This window comes from Accipiter gentilis, chromosome 17 (genome assembly GCF_929443795.1).
Source record: "Accipiter gentilis chromosome 17, bAccGen1.1, whole genome shotgun sequence".
Lineage (NCBI taxonomy): Eukaryota > Metazoa > Chordata > Aves > Accipitriformes > Accipitridae > Astur > Astur gentilis.
The window spans coordinates 1,065,664-1,086,235 of record NC_064896.1 but is presented as its reverse complement, the minus strand read 5'-3'; the positions used below and the strand labels follow the sequence as shown (position 1 = coordinate 1,086,235).

General features: G+C 47.5%; 1 protein-coding gene across 2 annotated transcripts in view; it reads right to left on the bottom strand.

Annotated features, from left to right (window-relative positions):
* Positions 1–2,646: 2,646 nt before the first annotated feature.
* GRIK3 (glutamate ionotropic receptor kainate type subunit 3) overlaps positions 2,647–20,572 on the bottom strand; it is a 120,761-nt gene continuing 102,835 nt past the window's right edge. For both annotated transcript variants that reach the window (XM_049819969.1, XM_049819970.1), the window contains exons 12-16: positions 14,905–15,023; positions 11,910–12,127; positions 4,396–4,618; positions 3,908–4,158; positions 2,647–2,841 (exon numbers count right to left, since the gene is read on the bottom strand). In XM_049819969.1, coding sequence (XP_049675926.1) covers positions 2,647–2,841; positions 3,908–4,158; positions 4,396–4,618; positions 11,910–12,127; positions 14,905–15,023 — 1,006 coding nt within the window. The remainder of the gene's footprint in view (positions 2,842–3,907; positions 4,159–4,395; positions 4,619–11,909; positions 12,128–14,904; positions 15,024–20,572) is intronic.

The following is a 20,572-nucleotide window of genomic DNA, read 5'->3' as shown; positions in this document are numbered from 1 at the left end:
GAGAGGGAAGGGAAAAGGTTAATCTGCAGGGTTTGGTCTTGCTGGCAGATAGCACCAGTAGTTCCAGATGCTCACCTGTCACTCTGGGACGTTTGTGGGTAAAATCAAATCAAACTGGTGTCAAAGATGAATAAATGGGGTTTATGGTATTAGTAATATTTATTTATTTAAAAAAAAAATCTGCCAAGAAGCAAAATTAATGCTATTTTCTGTGGTGTTTTACTCTCTGGACATTTAAAGCCATTTTCAGGCCGTGTTTTGATCTCTGCCTTAATTGTAAAAATCTCTAAGAGCTTAGAAATCTGCAAAGAAAACATAAAATCTACTACTCTGACAAGCCTAAGGATTTGCAAAGAAATACAGAAAGAATGTCATTAGGTTTGGGAAGCAGACCCATACTTCCAGTCTCTCTTCTGCTGTAGGTATCTGGTCAGCAAACTATTAAGAATACGATGCCTATTGAGGTGGCAGCTTTCAACCCTAATTTTTCATGGTTTCTGTGAAAATTAACATGAATTCTTTGCATATCTTTACTTGAGTCAAAATTACCGTTTTTTGTTTCGAGTCACTCTGTTGCTTCTTTACATCATGGAAAAAACAAAATAAGGACAAATTGTGTTCTGTGTTGGGGGGGAACAGCTATCTCCCCTTAAGCTAATTTGCTAATACTGATGAGCTCCAAAGATAACCTTCCTAACTGAGCGTCAGAAAGAAACAGGTGGGAAAAAAAATCTGAAATCAGCTACAAACAGGTTTGTTCCTTTGGGCGAGGATAAACTTTCCAGAAAGGCCTTGCAGCTAGGGGAGGGCAAACTGGGTCAGTTCAGCTGCTGGTTTCTGCGGTGGCCGTGGCACCTCACTACGCTCACGACACAGAAGGCGAAGTTTTGGGATGCAGAGCTCGGGCACTGGCTGCTCCATTGCTGTGCTGTACTGCCCTGCCTGCCCTCCAAACCAGGATTTAGGTGGTGGGTGCAGAAAGGGTTTCCAGCAGCAGCACGGTCTGTGGCAGGTCACTGTCAGCCTTAGCGTGTGCAAGGGAAGGAGGTTGCTTTTTCTTCAACACCAGTGTTTAAATCAGAGCTTTTAAGCACCTTTGCCGTACTCTGTGTGATGTTCTGGGTTACAATGGTCAGAGCCATTTCTATTTGTTGCATTTTGCAAATTAATCCGCAGAGTGTCTCACCGGCCACCCATGTGGTTCCCTGTGGAGGGATGGAGCTCAGTGATGTTACTTGAGTGTTACTTTAGGTCAGCAGAGGGATCTTTGGTAATTCTGACTAAATTCATCTGCAGGACCAGCCTTCGGGGTTAAGCAACCTGAAAATAAGAACAGAGTTCATGGAAGATTTCTTAAAATCATTTTAGTGTGTGTTTGCTTAAATCACATGGAGATGCTGCCTGAGGGGCTGCGCTTCACCAGGCAGAGCGAGAGGGGGGTCAGGTTTGGCTCACACAGTGCGGCTTGTCCCAGGCCAGCCCTGGCCCCGCAGGCTGAGACTTCGTCTTTCAGGTCTCTGATGCAATAGAGAGCGTTTAGTCCTAAACCAGACATACAGTCCTCTCCTGGTCCGAGTGCGAACGCAGCAGAGCTGCCGTTCAGTGCTGCTTGAATTTCATGGAAATTGGTATTGTTGGGCTTTTGGAAACGGCTCTGCTCCTGCCGCTGCCAAAGCCTGTGGACTCAGCCGCTTTCCGTGCTTCTTTGCAGGAGAGACTGAGCTTTGCAGAAAGAGCGAAGGAGCTGAGGACCTGGAGATTGCGGTGTCACCCTGGGCCGGGCTGGAGTCTGGCACAGGGCATGTGGGTGGTCACTCGGAGATGGCAGGCACAGGGCATGTGGGTGGTCACTCGGAGATGGCAGTAGCTCCCGTGCACGCCGCGCTGTCCCATCCCTGGCCAGGAGTTCGGCTCCATTCAGATTTCCTTGCCCCTTTGCCGTCAGCTGCCTTGGGTCTACTGGTGAAAGAGTGTGTTGCCTTCTCCCACCACAGCCCCACGCGGACTTCCAGCCGCAGGTGGTGGCCACGGCCAGCACAGCCGTGAGGTAAAGGGCCACCGTGAGCTGCCTCGAGAGAAGGCACAGCCTTGACCATGACGGTGCTTCACAGATACTTTTCCCTTTCCTGGACAATGTATCCTAAATGTGCTGTGTATGTCAGTGTGGAATAGATGCTCGCACAGATGGCTGCTCACGCTGCCCCTGACAGTGTTTCTTTTTATTGCCATGCTAAAGAAGCCTTGCTCGGGGGCTCCTCCTTAGCCGCCAAGGGTCAGTTTGGCTCAATTCAGTTTCGCCTCCGTGTGTTTTCAGTATGTAAACATCAGACTCCTGGATGGTAGTGTGTTTGGACTCCATGAGGCCTGTAGGAACTAAGCATTTAAAAAAAAGGAACGAAAAATAACAAAAACAAACCAGAAAAGCCCCAAGACCCATGTTACAGTCCATGCTTTGAAGTTCTTCTATGCCGGTGATCGATGCAGCTGTGTTGTAAAGGCCTTGTTCTTGAAATGAACCAAACCAGGCTTTTTTTTTTTTTTCTGTTTTTTTTTTTCTTGTTTTTTAATCCTTTCTTCCCTAGTTAAGAGTGCATCCAGCCTTGCCTGCCGCAATTCCTTCCCTCCCGCCCCCCCCATTCCCATTCCCTAGGGAAACACAGGTGTCAATCCAGTGTTGCAGGTCATGTTGTCCTTCCCTGGCAGCCGTCGGTCGTTGAACGTGTGCATGTTGATCACGGCGTCCGTCTTCACCATGACGGGTGGCTGGGGCTTGTGTTTGACCCGTCGCTGGCAGGTGAGCGACAGCCGGATCTCATCGGCCATGGCGCTGCAGAAGGAGCGCTGGGGAGAGCAGGGACAAAAAGCACCGTTACTGCTGGCAAAATGTTCTGCTAACCTCTCGGTGAGCGGGAGGATGCTTAAACTAGGCTCTGCAGAGGGTAAGCACGAGGTTTAGGCTGCATTTAAGGCATCAGCTGTGCTTAGTGGGACTTCAGTGATGCACGGGCATCTGGTTGACCCCTTTCTCCTTTGGCAAGAACTGTACCTTTGACCCACTAAATCCTGCAAAAAGGCAGAGCTATAGGCGGCTGTTGGAGTGCTGGTGCTTTGTGTGGTCCCTGCTGGGGGTCTGGTAGTCTTACGTGCTGGGAATCAGAGGGCTATCGAATCCTGCTGGGCTTGCTAGTGGGCAGTTTTCCTTCATCTATCTAGTCCATCACGTGGGCAGCTTGCTTTGATTTCTGGTCATGCACGCAAATGCACGTTCCACTTACTGTACCATGATACGCAAGGAAGAGGGAAAAACATAAAAGCAGTCCTCGTTTCATGAGCACTAATCAGCCACTGCGGGTGGGAGGTGCTGTTTGGATAAGTGTTGTGAAACGTTGATAAAAAGGTATGAGGCTTCCTGGTGGACCCTGACCAGTTCCTTGAGGCTCTTTGAACAGGAGTGGGGAGAAGAGATGGAGACTTCATGCGTGTATACATTATGCCTGGAATGCGCAACACGATTGCATGTGATAGTGGCGAGTGGATATAACAGCTCAGAAAGGTCCCTCCCACAGACCTCTGTCCATATTTTCATGACTTATGTGTCAGCTTGCCTAGAATTACCCTACAAATGTTTACTAGTCTAGTTACTGCAGCAGCAGATGCCCCTGATCAGAGTAGACGTGATTTGCCCTCTGACACGAGGCTATCAGGGCGGGACAGAGCAAGGAGCCTTAGGGGATGGCATTTTGGGGGTGCTGCATTTCAGCCCTTGGGCTGTGGGCGCTTGGACCTCCAAGCAGCAGAGGCAGGGCTGAATCCCTTTGCCCATCTCCCTGCCTGTCTCTGGGGTCAGCGTGCAAAATCCTCAATGGCCGGGCTAGTGGTGGTGCAGGGAAACGGAGGAAATCAGTACCTGCTCGCGCTCCGCCGTTTTGCGCAGCTTGTAGATGAACTCCACCATAGCCACGAAGACGGACAGCACCAAGCCTGCTGCCAGAACGATGAAAATCCCACCGATGTTTTGAATGCCCAGAGCGCTGGCCTCCTTGTTCTCATCCTCAGGGCAGCCGTTCCCCCGCCACCACTTCTCCTTCATTACGTGGAGCTTGTCCTCCTCCTGGAGCTGGAGGATGGCAATGGTGATCTTGTCCCTGTACGGTGACCCTGGGGAGGGGGAACACCATTACACACAGAGGGAAAGTAGGACAAAAAGCACACAAAGTAGGGAATGTGTCTGCGTCAAGCAGGGCTGTTCAGACCTCTCTCCAACAGGCAGACAGCGTAAACTTTGGTATTTGGGAATTTGCTGTTGGGAGTGGATTATCTTAATCCCATCTGTTGTATTTGTGGTAACTAGCTCCCCTCCGGGGTACCTACGGAAACCCCACCGCTGTCACTTACCCATGGGAGTCCCGATCCCGTAGCCTTTGGAATCAATGAGCCCCCCGATCTGAGTCAGGTTGCAGTTCCTCTGGGTGATGTATTCGATGGTGGTTGACTCCATCAGCAGGGCGTAATCAGCTGTGAGGGTTCGCTGGATTCCTTCCTCGTTGTTTTTGACAAGTGCTGTGGGTTTGCTGCTCATGAAAGCCCACATTTTTTCAAATGTGGAAATTTTGGATTTCTGGAAAAATGATACCCCCCCACCCCCAAAATAAGAATTAATCTTCTATTTGCTGAAACCTGGTACCTTTTCAGTAAATAATAATAATACCAGTTTGAGAACAGATCACACAATGGAACTATTACCAATTTGACCTTGTCTTAAATGTCTCTCTACTTTCACTGCCCAGCATTGTTTGGTTTCATGTTGCTGTAACAAGTGACAAAGGTTCCAGCACACTTGACGTTGTGCAGATGCTCAGCAAAAAGATTCACTGCTCCAGAGACCTTATCTTGTAGGTGGAACTGAACAGTTCATTCGCTTCAGTGAGGTACAGTGAGACCCTGCCTTGGTGCCTTGCCAAACTTGCTAGCGTGACAGGCTATCGGCATATCTATTTAAATGTATTAGTTCCCTAACCACAATTTTGTTTATATTGTAATGTTTCTGCACAATGAGAGAGGACAGAGAACATTTCAGAGGGCATGTTTTTCTCTTTTGCACACACTCTATTATACTTTTTTCTTTCCTCGAGCATCACAAGGGAACATGTCTCCTCTGAGATATGTGCAACTGCCAAACAAATTTAACATATCCACATAAACAGAGGCATAGAAATATTCAAGAAGGTTGTCTTATGGCTAAAAATAAACATGGATATTCTTTCACTATCAGCAGGCATTCTGTTAAAAAAGGAGGAATATGTTTTCTAGCTTACTATTCATGTGAATGTTTTTTTCTTCTTCTAGAAAATGTATTGGGTGAGAAGAAATATGGTTATTTTATGTCTTTCCATAACATTTGAAATATACCATTTATCTACAAGCACCTTCTGAACTGCCTCTGTGTAGGTTGTCACCAAAGGCGTAACTGGCTTTAGTCTAGAAAAACTCCCCAGGAAAGGCACATCAGCTTTCTCTTGAAATACCCCCTTCGTTGGTCACTGTGTTCCCGTGGGCAAATGTAGCTCTCATCAAACCAACTCTATGCATCCAGCTGAGCTCTGGAAAAGCGCTTGGATATTGAGGCTTGTGTTCATGCTGCTGCCTGCTCCTTTATGTGCCATTCTTCTTTTCTGCTTAATTTCTTGTTTTTCCTAGATATCTTTTTGCCTTTTTATTTTATAAGAGGCAGCTTAGTCAGCCAAAACCACCTCCTCCACAACACTACTTAGCCAAAGCCTGAAGCTGGCTGATAAGTTGGAGGGGCTGATAAGTCTTTGTGCTTTGCCTTGAATAAGGGTAACTGCTCACCTGCAGCTGCACGAGGAGTCGCTGCAGCAGAAGCTGCGCTTTCTGGTTTAGCTGTCGTTTATCTCCGTTTCAGGTCTCTGTCCTTCCCATAAGAAAGCAGGAGATGGAGCCCCAGCCCATCCCAACTGCTGCTATCACATCTCCCCCGTCATTTTTTCAGTATCACCCAAAAATGTGCCAGCATAGGTTCTTCTGATAAATCCACTATAAATAAGGGTAAATTAGCTAAGAAAAAAAGTCCCTCATAATGCTTTGTATTTCAAATGCTTTGCCTGCCTACCTCCTTTTTTCAGCATGTTTAACAAAAGTTAAACAAAAGCTTGACACCCCAAAGTTAGTTAGTGTAGCGCAGTGGCAAAGGCTGTTTCTCTGTCTTTAACCCTGTGGGATCGTTCTCCTGACTGAAATATCTGTGGACTCATTTCTTCTCAGTTAAAGCTCGTGCTTGTTATAATCCACTTGATGAACGTGCAGTAGTGGATGTGCCGGAGCAAACTTCATTCAAGAGGCAGGATAATCTCCCTCACTTGAAAATCTGGACCAGTGCCTGTAAGGTAGATTTGTGGCACCTATCAAACCTCAAAGAGCAGCAAGAAATGTAGCCTCCAAAAGGATTATTAAATATCTGTGCATTACAATGGGTAATTGAAATGAATAGCATACTTGGCTTGCTGATAAGGACTTGTTTAACATTTATATAGTTCACATCAGAGGCCCCTGGGTTCACTGGCTCTCCCTTTCTCTCCTTCTCTTCCTGCATTTAATGCTCCTTGGGTGTTGACACAGAGCTCTTAAACAACATCAGTGCTCTCCCAGTTTAAAGCATAGAGCAAAATAAACTGGCAAAAAATCAATAGGCTGCATTTAGTGAAGCTAATAGGACTTGCATGAGGCATTGTAGCTCTTCAGGCAACTTAAATTACATGAGACAGGGCTCCCTGGAAGAGAAAAAACACTTTTCTCCTCTCTTCTTAAATCACCGCTTCTGACCAGCTGAAAGGACTTAATTGTGTTTTGAAATGCCAGGAGGAGCCCAGCTTTCTCAGCTCCGGCTGTGCTTCTTCGAGCCCTGCTCCGGGTGTCCCGGGCGGGGGCACCCGTGGTGGGGCGAGCACCCTCTCTGGCTGGAGCTCACCGTGAGGCCAGAGGTACCGGTTGCTGCTTGCTCGTGCCTAAACGAACAGCAGAGACCTGGCAACGCAGGGCTGAGCCCTTCAGCAGAGAAGGGCCGTCTCCCCGCAGCAAAATGCCGCTGGTTGCAACGGCCTCGTCTTCCCCAAAGACAAGGCTGTGGCAGCTCCTTCAGGGAGGGCAGGGCAGAACCTCGGTGCAGGCAGGGCAGCTCGACGCATGTCTCTGGTCAAGGCAATCTCGGGCTCTCCCCGTAGTCTAAAACCTGCCGCCTCCTCACTGGGAATTTATTTCCTATTAGTTTCTTTAACCTCACTAACGTGAGATAAGAACGCTCCTTTTCCAAGTGAAAATTCACCAACTGTAATTCTCAGCGCAGCACTAGCAGTTTGATAGACCGGGCTATTTGTTAAACATCCATTTTAGAAGCAATTGTCAGTCATTGTGAGAGCAGTCATCAATCAAAAATTGCAGGAGCAACCATGGTGAGGAGCGTACAGTGCTCCAGCTCACACCTCATTCCAGAAAGCTTCCACCACTATTAGGGGAAAAGTTGTTCCTTCCTCCCATTCCTCCTCTCTGAATAGTTCAGCCATGCTGCAAAGGTGGTTGCTTATTTATGGGAGTTTGGGTGATGTTACCTGAGAATGTGCCATTCAAATAAGCAAAAACATCTTAGTAGTAATTTAATAGTCAGTAAAGAATGCACATAAATTGTGTTTATTTTGCTGGACTTTTTTTTTTTTTTTTTTGTATGTGTGTACATTTTGTTTTGCTGCACCTCTGATTTTACAGCTTAAGTAATTTACCTTAAAAAATCCTTACTGGGGTTAGTTACTGGTTTGAACTGATATTTGCTATGCTGTGGCTAGGTGGAAATTTCTTCTCTATGGAATCACCATTTACTTTTATGGGCTGCCTAAAAGACATCTGAGTAGGTGGGAGGCAGAGGGACCCTCCTGTGCCCCTGCATCCTCCATGGGGTCCCCAGGTCCCCCTCAATGACAGTTTTGTTTTGCTGCCAGAGGTAGGTGAAGAGGAACTGCTTGGTTGCTCTGAAGCATTAAGATAAATGGCCTGACACTGACTTCATCCTGGCAGAGAAATTCCAGAGTCAGGAACTCCGGAACGTTTAGGAATGATGGAGATTATTGCTAATAAACAAAGGTGGTAGTTGAACGCTGCTGCTCAGTGCAGCCATGGTTCACACCAGGGCGATTGTGTCTCTCTCCGCTGACACCTTTCCCACTGGTTCATGTGCCTGGAGCTTCTCCTTGTTTGGTTGGGATAAATAACATCAGAATCTGGTCCGCTGTCCTCTGCATCTTAATAAAACCCTACGTTAGTGCTAAATGAGATGCATGTGTGAAGAGCTGAGTACCAGCCCCTCTGAATGCGGCAATTGCAACAACACTGAGAACGTCTCTAAATTCATTCTTTAGAGTCACAGCTCAGAAGCTACCTTTAATAACCAATGCTTCAAGACCAGTCACCCAAATAAATTAATGGAATAGTTTAGAGGAGCCACTACAAGGCATCTTGCCAAGACATATATGCTTTTTTATCAGTGAAATTGGCAAGAAAGTAACTTTCAGGCTTAAGATTTTCAATTCCAGCCTGTATGAAAAAATAAATTGATTTTCACCAACTGAAGATACTTACTCTTGAGGATTTAACGTTTCTGTACAAGTGAATATATGTGTACACACATACACACGCTCTCACACTCGTACTCCAAACCGCACATTAAACCCAGCATTTTTCAGAGAGACACAGCATCCTTTGCAAGATATGAAGGATTTCTGGCATGATTTATAATGAATACTAGCTGCTGTTCCTAAATTAATTGATCTGTGTTTATTCCTGTAACTCGATCTGCATTGCCAGGGAATAAATAGCTTCTCAAAAGTTCTTTTCATTAAGTCAAAATCTGCCAGTACGCTTGGTAAAACTCTTCTGCTTCCCATTTGCCATAGCTGGTTAGCTCAGCTGCACAGGCAAAAACTTTTGTGGGAGCAAGATCGCTTACTGTGGGTCTGCCCCAGAGATGCGTTTTGGCTTGGCTCAACAGGGAACTTCTGCAGTGTCTTCAGTGAGCTCTGCATGAACCCTCAGTCAGCCTGACCGTGGGCAGAAATCTGGTTAGCACTTTGGGATCCACCTCAGGGAACAGCGCGTGAGGTGTTTGCCTTCCTCTTCCTCCCATTTCGCATTGCTCCCTAAGCTCAGCTCCAGGGTCGTGCTCTCCTCCGGCGGCTCTGGTTCCCGCTGCGTCAGACCTGCGAGGTGTCAGGAGGGCTGCAGACCCAGACAAGGTTCAGCGAAGGACAACGACGGCCACAGCCGCCACTCACAGACGAAGGGGGTCCTGGGGTCCGGGCCAGGGCTTGGGGGGTCGGTGTATGTGGTTTGCAGCTTCTTTAACACGGAGATGTGGAGGAGTGAGTTCCAAATGTGAGGGGAACGACTTTGGGGAACAGTCATACAAGGTTCAAGGTAGCAATTTGGGCTAAGTCCTAGTGCATAATCCACAAAACAGGCGAGATCCTAGTTAGGATGCTGCCGTCCGCCTTTTGTCCCGGCAGTGACTGTTCAGCCACCGGCAGGACTGCTTGACCTCCGGATCTCCGGGAGCTTTTCAAGAGCAGCGGTCGCACAGCCTGCGTGGGGCTGTCTCTCCGCTGGTAACCCCCCCTTTTCAGCAGAGCAGAGGAAGGTGAGGCGAAGCCTTGTGCACTTCGCCGGTCCTTCAGTCCCACCCGTCTGGAGGGAGCGCGGATCCTCGGCAGACACCGCAGGTGCCCGTTGCTCTGTCCCCCCGACCCTTGTGCTCTTCGACAGATGTCCCCGTGAAGGTGGTGCTGGCAGAGCAGCCGTACTGAAACCACCGCGGGATTTGGCCAGTCATTTGACAAAGACCGCGTTGAGGGGTGGGAGAAATTCTGGCTCTTCTGCGTTTCTCTGTACGCGAAGGACAAGTGAACATAGCATCCCACACGAGCGCTCTCACCGCTCCAGTAATCGAAACGCTTGTCAGAGGGGACATCCTGGAGAATTCATCTCCAAACACAATAATAATAAAAAAGAAAAAGGAAAATACACTGCATCAATAAACCCTGCCAAATGCCTGTTAGAAGCCTGAAGAATGATTCTGATGGATAATGATATGAAACAATAAATATACTGTGTCCTTGATGATTTTTATAAAGACCATTTCCTTTTATTCCCATATAAAACTCTTATTGGAAAGAGTAGTTAAAACACAACAGTAAAAGTCTGTCTTTTCCTGATAGCTGTTCCAGGTTTATATTGCTTTTGGAAGGTAACGTAATGCATTTGACCGTGCCAAAGGCAAAACCGCGTGCACCAGCTCCACTGCAGAAAGCAAACTAACCAGCAGCAACCTGCTATTCTATGCAACATTTTCATTCCCCAGAATTAATTAAAGATCAAACCAAACCAAATCCTCCATGTTTCTTTACCAATCCATGTTGCCGCCTGTCAAAGTAAGCACGGAGATTTGGAAAGTATAGTGGCTCCTTAACTAAGTCCTAGCCAAAAAAAAGTTGCAGGAGAGTGCTGCTGTTTCTCGTTATTAAAATTCAGCACGTTGGCTTCCTTTAATGAGTCTTGGCAGTTAAACTGCTGATGGCCTAGTCTATCTGCCTTTACACTGTGCCTATTCAAATTATTGCAGTATTCCAGGCACAACCTGCTTTTTAAAGCGTGAACTATGTTTGTCAAACTTTGCCCCATGTCTTTCCTGTTGAATTCGGGTGACCGGAGGGGGAAGGACTATTCCCCAGCGCCGGGGGGGAGGCAGCCCCGTCCCTGCAGCCAAAGGCTCTGATCTGCCGGTGCTCAGCGAGACTCTCAGCACCAGCGCTGGACCCTGAGCGTGCGGCAGCCAGGTCTGAGCTCTGAGCGGCGCTCCCAGGGGAGCGGGGCCCTGCACCGCATGCGGAGGTAACTCCAAACCTTTCCTTGAAAGACAGCTTTTTGTGTTCATCCTTGAATTTAAATTCTTTTCCAAGCCAGGGTGATCGTTCCTGAGATTAATAGCCCCTCATTTCTATTCCTTTATTCTCTCATTCTTTTTTTTAGAGTGTGTTTTTACAGGCCAGCTGTGGTTTTAAGGGTCTTTTTAAGTCTCTCAGTTTCTTTCCATTTTTGAGGCAATAGTGAAATATGAATGCTCTTAGCACTCTTCTCTGCAGTGTTGGCTAACTTCTGAAATTAATTATGCTTTAAAGAGAAGAAATTAATGTAATTTGATTCTGATGCATTGGCGGTGTTACCTTGCACTGGGTTTCAGAGGTTAATAAAACTTGACTACATTAATGTGAATACCTGAAGGAGGAGAAAGATATTTCAGCTGTGAAAAATACTGGTCAGGGAGGGCCCTTTGCAACATTTGTCCAGCTTTAGGTGTCATTTGTTCTTTTTGTCCCTGAAGGCTGGCCGGGTCAGCCCCGAGGGCTCTGTGGAGCTGTTCTTGCAGAGAGAAGGAAGGAGCTGCAACGACTAAGATGTGGAAATAGGGAAGATACTTTAGGCAACATAAGATTTTTCTGTAGGGCTTTAATATAAGATACACCTGTCCTATTGTGTCCAATATGTGCTTCATTTTAGGGGGTCGGAGCCAATATTGGGTACAGTCTCTGAAGCTGTAAAATCAATACAATTTTGTAATTGTGACTTCAATTAGCAATGGAGAGAGGGGAGATTGGCCATGATGTGGATCTAGGTAACCTAAACTGGCAGGGGTCAAAGTCTTGACAAGGATGTGAGACTGAAACAACCTGCTTATAAGGAGAAGCAGTGGTGGCTTAGGAGGTTTTTTGTCCTTGGTTCTTTGTTCTCACTCCTGTTGGCCTGAGAGCGTTGCATCTCTGCCTGGAAGGTAGAAAGCCTCTGCCTGGTCTCACCTTGAAGAAGGTCATAGTAGCTCCATCCTTCACTGCTCCGTACTCTATTTTTGTCTGCTTTGCCAAGTCATCTGCTGAGTCGATGGGGGATTCCATCCTCTCCACCGTCAGGAAGGCGGCAAGGTTGGCCGTGTAGGACGAGATGATAATTAGGGTGAAGAACCACCATATGCCACCAATGATCCGTGTAGACAGTGCTTTGGGCATCAGCTCAGAACCTGGGGTGGGAGAGGGAGAAGGAGAGAAGGGGAAACAAAGAGAGAGAGAGAGGACCCGTTTTATATACACATATACACATTGTATACATATATGTATAAAAAGGATTAGGTTTCACTGTCAAAACTGTAACAGCTACGTAATTAAAGCCAACTGGTTTTGAGGCAAATTATCCAGACATCTTGCACGCAAGGAAATCAGTGGGGTTTTTGTAGCATTTGCAGAAAAACCCTCTCCCTTTATTGCTGACCTTGGGTACAGTGCACAATTTACAGGAAACATTCAAACTGAAGTAATTAACTAGGCTGCTTTTATGAGATTTAAATAGCAAGCTATTTATGAACTTTTATGAGTGTTTTGTTCTGCCATTTAAAAAGTGCTTTGCTTTTATATGGATTACTTTCCAAAGGACTCACTCTAGGGAGTGTGTTCAAATACACAAGGTTTTAAAAAAAATCAAACAGCGAGAGAAAGGAACCATCAGGGTCCAGTACTTTGAATACCAGTTAGAAGTAGGGAAGCAGGAGATGTTACAGCATAAAAGGTGTAACAGGCCTGGAATGACTTTTATTAGCAGACATGAAGGACTAAATGGGTAGTGCTATTTTTGTAATTGCCCAAGACACCTTTTAAAGCCAGGAAAGAGCTTTGGGTTTGAAACAACTGCGTTCGGGGGATATATCCAGCCTGGAATTTGCAACAAAGATTGGGCTTTGCAAAGCAATTTTAAGCAGTGTGGCACCAAAGCATAGCATGGAGTGTAGCTTTTCTCCTATCTGAGTGCAGCAAGGAGGCACCAGGGAGCAGAGGACCCTTGGATATCGAGGATTGCTTCGGTTCTTCTCAAGATCCTGCTCCTTTCCCATTCCATCTCTTGCCCTTTGATACATTGGGTGGTGTGACATCAGTCTAGCTTTGAAATATTTTTCTTCTTAGATGCAGAATAGAGTTAAAAAGAATACAGCTCTTTTCATTTATCAGGATCTGATAAGAGGATGATTCATCCTGCTAAACCGTCTTGCTGGGAACTGTCACTGTCCATCAGGACAGCCGAGATCTGGGAAGAACATTACACACTGCAGCAGTGGCAGCAGGAGGAGCGTGGAGCAGTAGCACTGTGCATGCCACCAAGCCGGTGCTGTGGTTCTTTTGCTCTCTGGGTATAACTACTGATATACGGTAAATTAAAGTGTGACAAATGTTTGACGTTTTCCACTTGTTTCTATTCCTGGATTTTCTGCAATTAGATCACAGCTGAATTGTGTTCCTTATTCAGAGCTGCTCACAGGCTCCCCTTCTGCTGTCTTCCTAACAGATTTACTCTATTCATTCCATCTGTAAATACTCTATTTGCTCTATTCCATCCACATATATGAATGTAATCCTATCCATATCCCATTTCTAAGGTCCCTGCTATTGTGGTATTTTACACCAGTAACACTAAAAACGTCCAGTCTCACGCGCAGTGGGTGCCAGGCAGAGCTGCTTGGAGGATCTCCTCACCATCCTCTTTGCCCCAGAAACTTTTGCCCTGTGTTAGAGGGAGTTTCAGGCCATTTCACAATGTGCAGAATGACCAGATGAGGATGAAAATGGAGACAGACCAGAGGGCAAGATGCCTTGTCTTCTGCAGAAGTTGATTTAAAACAGAGTGAGCCAGGACAGAGATCCTGAAATTAAACAAATTGCTTGAATTAACAGGAGTAAGAATTTACAGAATCTGTGGGATGCCACTGAGTCTGGTGAATTAAAGAGCCGAGGGAGACCAAGGCAGCGTTCCTCCTTGGGGCACGGTGGGTGGGTGCTCCTCTGTGCGCACCAGCAGCAGCACACGGGCGAACACGCCACCGCTCCATCATCGAGCTGCGCGCTTCCAGATGGCAGGCTCAGGAGCTGCTCCTTCTGACACCTGCCAGAATGTTCATGCTTCATTAATAGTAATTATTGTTATGCAGCGGCACGCGTGTGCCGGCAGCCAGCTGCAGCTCGTGGGGCTCTGCCTCGCGGGGCAAGCGATGAGTCTGTCCCCAGAGCTGCGGGGTGAGCTGCTGGGATGGGGGCTTTGACCCGCAAAAGGCGGAAAGTACAAATAGAGGCAGGTGTCAAAAAAAAAAAAAGAAAAGAAAGCCTGGAAAGCTCTGGCCCGCTCTGACGCAGAAGAAATTGGATGGCTTTCTTGGCGTAAGAGCCTTGGACCTTTTCCTGGTGCCCCAGACAGGCAGGGCTCGGCCCTGGCACGTGTCCCCCTCTGTTTCGCCATCCCTGCCGTGCAGGTGAACCGGCACGGCTCGGGGGGCGTCTGCATGGAGATGAAGTTCAAAGTGAGCGAATAACAACAAACGCAGTTGCCAAGAGCTCCTGAACTGCAGAGCACAGCCGGTTCCCCTGATGAGATTATTGTCTCATTAGTCCTTTGCTGGCCTTGGCCCCAGCCAGAGGCTGCCGGCCACGCACACAGCTCCTCAGGGAGCAGCTCCCTTGGGCGCTGCGGTGCCGGTGCCGTACAGCACATCTCCATGGGGAGCAGCAGGCGCTGAGCGCTTCCCAGCACAGCGGGTCCCAGGAGGTGCCGGAGGAGAGCTGTCTCCCCTCTCCCACACCTCGCCGCCTTTCAGCGGGGAGCCGGGAGCCGGTGCTGACGAGTGCTTCTGTGCCTGTTCAGATGTTTTATCTTGTTCCTGTTGCAAACAAAGTAAATTTTAAATTTAAAAAGCCATGACAAAAGGTCCGTGCTGGAGAACCGGCGGGAGGGTGTGTGGGCAGGGAGGCACCGCCGTACCTTGCTGCATCAGCGCTCCCATCCCAAACCAGAAGCTGTTCAATAGGGTGAAGTTATTCTCCACGATGTCTGATCCTGGGTTGCAGGGATGAGCATCGTACCACTCGTATGGGCTGAACCTACGGCGGCACATGGAAAGCGAGAGCTCGTTAGTCGGGATGTGGCATGACAAGACCCTAAAGGAACAGGAAAAAAAGAGCCTTAATATATCTTGCGGTGCTGTGCAGGGCCTGCTGACCCCTTTGGTTGTACGGCTTATTAAAGAAAGGGACAAATTCAGCCAAGATTTTCCGAAGTGACCAGCATGGCTGTAAGCCCCGTGTCCTGCATTGCAGAGAGCAAGGAAACCTGGGAATCCAGCTCCTTCTGAGGTATCTCAGGTTGCTTCCCCAAAGCCTTTGGTCACTTCGGATCATCTCTGCAATAATACATCACACGACAGCAACTGGAGCACACGACTATGGGATGGGATGCAGTGCACACACATGACCTCTAGTATGTAACAGTTCCAAAATGTGGAGAAAAATGGCATTTCTGGATTGACTGCGGAGAGATGCTGCAGCGATTCTGCAGCAGTAGCTGGGACAAACCGCGGTATTTCAGGGAACTCTTGCTTTAGTGCACATGGGAATCGGGGCGGGATTTAGCTAAGTGAGAAGCAGAACTTTCCACTGTGCTAACAAGTAGGAATCCTGCGCTGTCAGGGCACCAGCACAACAGTGGAAATTGGTGTAGGTTTGCTGTGGACTGTTGTGATGCTCGGCCCCATTGCAGGTGGTGGGAGAACACTTGTTCCCTGTGGGGGCATATTTCTGTGGACAGCCCTGTAGTTCTTGAGCAACACCGAGGGAATTTTCTATCCTGCCTAGGATTTGCAGGCAAGCACCACCGTGAGTGTAGCTCTTTTAGCCAGGATCTGGGGAGGATGCTTAACAGGAGAGACATTAATATTTTTAGAGCTGTTTATTTACATTTTCTAAGAGTCCCAAATTTGCGGAGATTAAATTAAAAACATAATTGGTATAACTGCTTTTGAACCAGGCATTAATTATCATCTCCACTTCCTTTTGAAATCCCTGTAGATTCACAACAGCCCTTTCTTAAAGCCCAGCCCACAGTTTGTATTAGGGGATATTTCTCTGTGTAATTCTCTGCCTGACGCACTGCTACCCAAGGAGGGGTCTTGTTGCTTAATTTCATGGTCCCCCTCAGTCAGACAGTTGGATATATTTGGAGAGAAGAGCCACAGCTCTCTCCCAGCTGCCCCTCCTGGCACAAAAAGCTCCCCCAAGAAAACACCTACCCCAGCCTCTACTCGGCACAGTCGTGCCGTGAGACTCCCCTTGGAGCCCGTCACACGGGAACGTTCCGTGAACACGGAGCTGCAGTCCCTGGGCACGTGAACCGAGCAGGGCGAAGCACAGGAGGGGGTCTGTGGGGAAGACCCCACCACGGGGGATTGACTAGGTGCAACGCGCAGCACTTCTTGTGGTTTTAGGAAAGTTCATCCTGGGTACATCTGTCCCACTTTTTGCTTCTATTTTCCATATGCGAGATACAGTTTAACCACCTCTCCTTTGCCTTCCTTCTATCTCGCCTTTCTGCAGCAGGGACCATCGCCCACGCTGGGTTTGCAGAGTGCAGACCCGGCAGCCTTGCTCAGGCTGCACCCTGCCAATCCTGCTCATTCGTCCAGGTAGCAGCCGGGCCGTTCTTACTGCCCACCTCCCTCTGCTTTTTTAAATAAGAGAAAATCAGAAAGGAAAACAAGAATCAGGCTGAATTCAGACCTGGCTTTACATGCTGCCTATTCCTTGAAACTTGCTGTAAAATTATGCCAGAGGTGTATAAAGGATGGCGCCTAAGCCCTTTCTGTCGAATAAAGCCAGAGTTCAAGAATTAGATGAAAACTTTCTTGGGCTGCCATTGAAAGAACATGAAACAGAAAAGGAATTGGTAAGATCAAATGAGCCTGACAAGATGACACACCGAAGAACTTCAAGGTCTCTGAGTGAAAACCTACTGGTGCTGCTCAAATTACAGAGAAATATTCAGAAAACTGCAAAGCAGCGACAGAATCTTCAGTGCTTAAAAAGCGAGTGGGACCATTAGTGGAAACAGAGGGGTAATGAAGGAAGGAGTGAGTGGAGCTCATTGACCCCATGCAGCTGGAGCCATAATAAATGGGAGCTGCTCAGGATTCACCGTGGGCTGACTTCCCTCTTCCTCAGGTGCAGAACGGGGTCTGAGAAATATTTCATCAAAAACTATGATTATTTTCTTGTCTCTTCTTGGCCTTTTTGGCAGGGAAGTGGGAGCATTTCAAAGAAGTTTTAAAGATCTAACACAAAATGCTTTTGAGCCTAAATTGCATCTCCAGAGAAATTTCTTATGGATGACCCAGTCCTCATTGCAATTCAGATGAATATTAAACCCACCCGCCTCATTGTGCACCCAAAGGTGATTAGCTGTAATTTGAAGGCCATGTCGGTCTGAGGATGGGTGACAATTCAAATCAGCCAGCTGCACGACCCACTTGCAACCTTGCACCAGAGTCACCAGACAAATTACCCCTATGAAGCTTTATAAATTGCTAGTGTTTATGGCTCTTTGGGGGCTGGGGTGGTTAGGAGCAGAGGCTCCATCAATAACTAAGAAAGACTGATTAAAAGGGGAGATGGATCAAATACATCCTTTGCCTGCCTCTAAATAGTCCCTAAGTTGGTTTTAAGTGGCATTGACCTATGATTATAGCATCGGCAGAGGACTCTGGTGCCTAGTTCAGGAGACTCATGTCTCTGAATTAAGGCTTTGCTATTTTGACTGTGGTTTTCTCCTGAGAATTGAATTTTAGAGGCCTTGCTGGGGTCAAAAGCAGATATTGTTTCCATTACTTCTGAATGCAGTAAATATTTTCCCCATGAAAACTCTTGCTTTCCATCTCTATGTGTTAAAAGATCATTCCTGCAGAACCTTAATTACACTGAATACTTGGTGTTCTTTGAAAGAGAATAGGAAGACGGAAGAAATGTCAGGAGCAAAACATGTGAAAAAGAAACTGTAATTGCAATATTTTATAGGTTCAATTTCAGCCAAAGAATAGCCTGATAGGGAAAAACTGTTGTATTACATCATAACTGCTATGATGCAGAGAGATTATGAGGCTCATTTCAGAATTGAAACAGACACTAAACCACAGTTCTTCAGGTTTTCATCCCTCAACGCCAACCACCAAGCCCAGCACAGCAGGTGGTTCGGACCCTCTTGCGTTCATTGTGCCAGGGCGGTCGCAGAGGGATGTCAAAACAGGCCCTCGGTTACTGAGCGCGACTGCCGTGTGTTTGGGCACACGCCGGGGTCCGAGTTAGCTGAGGTCCACACCGCTCCAGGCAGTGAGAGCCCTCCAAGCACCGGGCAGGGCAGGGGGGTTACCGGGCTGGTACCTGGTTGGGTACCTGGCCATCGGAGGAGTTGGGAAAAATAAGCTCATAAACATAAATTGTATTTGAATTGTCATTCCAAGCTGCGCAAATAGTGTAATACTTTATGGCATTAAAGCCAAAGACGTTATGGCAGCAGAGCCCATCTAGCTATGTTCTGCATGGCCAACAGAGACATAAAGTGAAGGAGTTCTATCAGTCATCGCAACTTTTTTCCTTCTCATAATTACCTTGGGTTCATTTTCCCAGATGAGCATCTTTTCCTGCTGAGAGCATCTGGTTCTTCTCTCTCTGACACAAAGCAAAACCGCTGAGGACCTCACCCTGCCCCGCCGGAGTCCCCGACAGCCTTCCCAGGGTCTCGGCTGGGCAGGACGGAGCCGGCAGCAGCGTTTTGCCGAACTCCCCTGCGCTGTGTGTGCCCCCCGCCGCTGCCTGCCTCTGGCGGGGGGTCTGCAGGGCAGAGCTGGCAGGAAGGCGGAGTGATGGGTTAATGGCAACGTGACTCTCGTCCTCTTACAAAGTAGTGTGGTAATAACAAGTGCTACCATTTCTGTGCGTTACACCACCTTCTCGCTGGAGTGAAGTGTTAGGTTGTTTTTAAGAGTTGCTGCTTGTACTGCAGTGCTGTAAGAGCCCAGGCCTGCGCTTCCAGCAGGCACTGTGCGAACAGCCTGCAAAGACGTCCGTGCTCAGACAGCTTCTGTGGATCTCGGGAAAGTGCCTGGAAACCCGGCGCGTGGCCATTTGGTTGAGATGCATTACAAAGACTAGGGAGGAGAACGGTTGCCGTTAAAATCTTGAACGTGGAGGGCCTTCTGTGCCCTCTAAGAGTGAAGCGCAACCTCTCCAGCTCTGCACCTCTGCAGAGGAAGGATCGGACTATGTAGCTGCTCCGCCATCCCAGATGGTTTGGAGCGCTAATGCTGTCTGCTAAGCCGAGTTTACTTTGACAACTGCTGTTATGTGTAATTAGGATATTACATAGTAAACTCAAGAAATCATCTCTAAATGCCTCCATGGACCTGAGGGATGCTGAAAATTGCAGATTTGTTGTAACAGGAGGGTTAATGGATTCTGGTTGCTGCAGTTTCATATTTAATCTTTACTTTGACTGTCTGATTGATGTCAGTGGATTAGATAGAAGCTGGTTTCTGAAGGATGCTCTGAGCAAAGTGCAGCACAGCAGCCCTTGGGGGAAGGGGGTCTGCACAGAGCCCCGGTCCAAGGTGTGGGGTTAGCAGGGGGGTTTCTGAAGGCACCACTGGCATAGCTTGAACTGGAAGAAATAAGAAATGAATGCCTAATTGCAGATTGTGCTTCTTCCCCGGGCATGGTGTTTACACAAAATATTTAAACATCCAGCAAGGTCTGTGTGTGGCCAGGGAGGGCAGCTGCCTGGCAGGAGGGAGGCAAGTGCTTTGTTTTGGTTTGAAAAGGTGGAATCATGTATTGAGAACAGCCCTGGACTGTGCGTCTCATCAAAGACTCTGTGAAATTATTAACACATGCAAATATATGCAAATTCCGCTGCTTTTAAATATAGAGGTTTTAAACATGCTAATTAGATGCATATTAATTTCGTAAACAGACACATCGTCTCATCCGTAGCAACGGGTTCGCCATTCTTTTTGATATAGGGAGGGGTTTGTGGGAGCTTTGCTGGTGGAGCGTTCAGAGGCAGGAACTGAAAAAGGTCCAGGACACAGTGGAGAGGCTGGGCTTCTTCCTGGAGGAGGGGGGTGAGAGGTGACCTAACAGGAGCATGAATAGTGAATGATACAGAGCAGGAAGATTACCCTTCGTTATACCGGGGAGGTGCTGATGAAATGGAAAGGCAACAAAATTTCTAAAGTCGTAAAAGTGCATTTAAAATTCTTTTGTACTGGAACTCTATTAAATTGTGGAACTGCCTGCCCTGATATGGCAGAAGAGGCTTACAGGTTTATGTTAATAAAGCAAACAAACACAAGCACATTTAGTATGGTAAAGCGGTATGAAGGATATAATGCAGACTCTAGCTAGCGAAGAAGGAAACAAATTTCCCCTGTGGATAACTCTTCTATTTTTACTGTGGGGTTTGCATTACCTCTACAACCACTCTGAGATACAGGCCCAAAAGAGAACAGGGCACAGGAGTCTGGCAGTTGGGAGCAGCCCCACGCCAAGAGACCAGCCTGCCTCTGGGTAATGGACCAAAAGTAATTTCATTAATGACACGGGTTTAA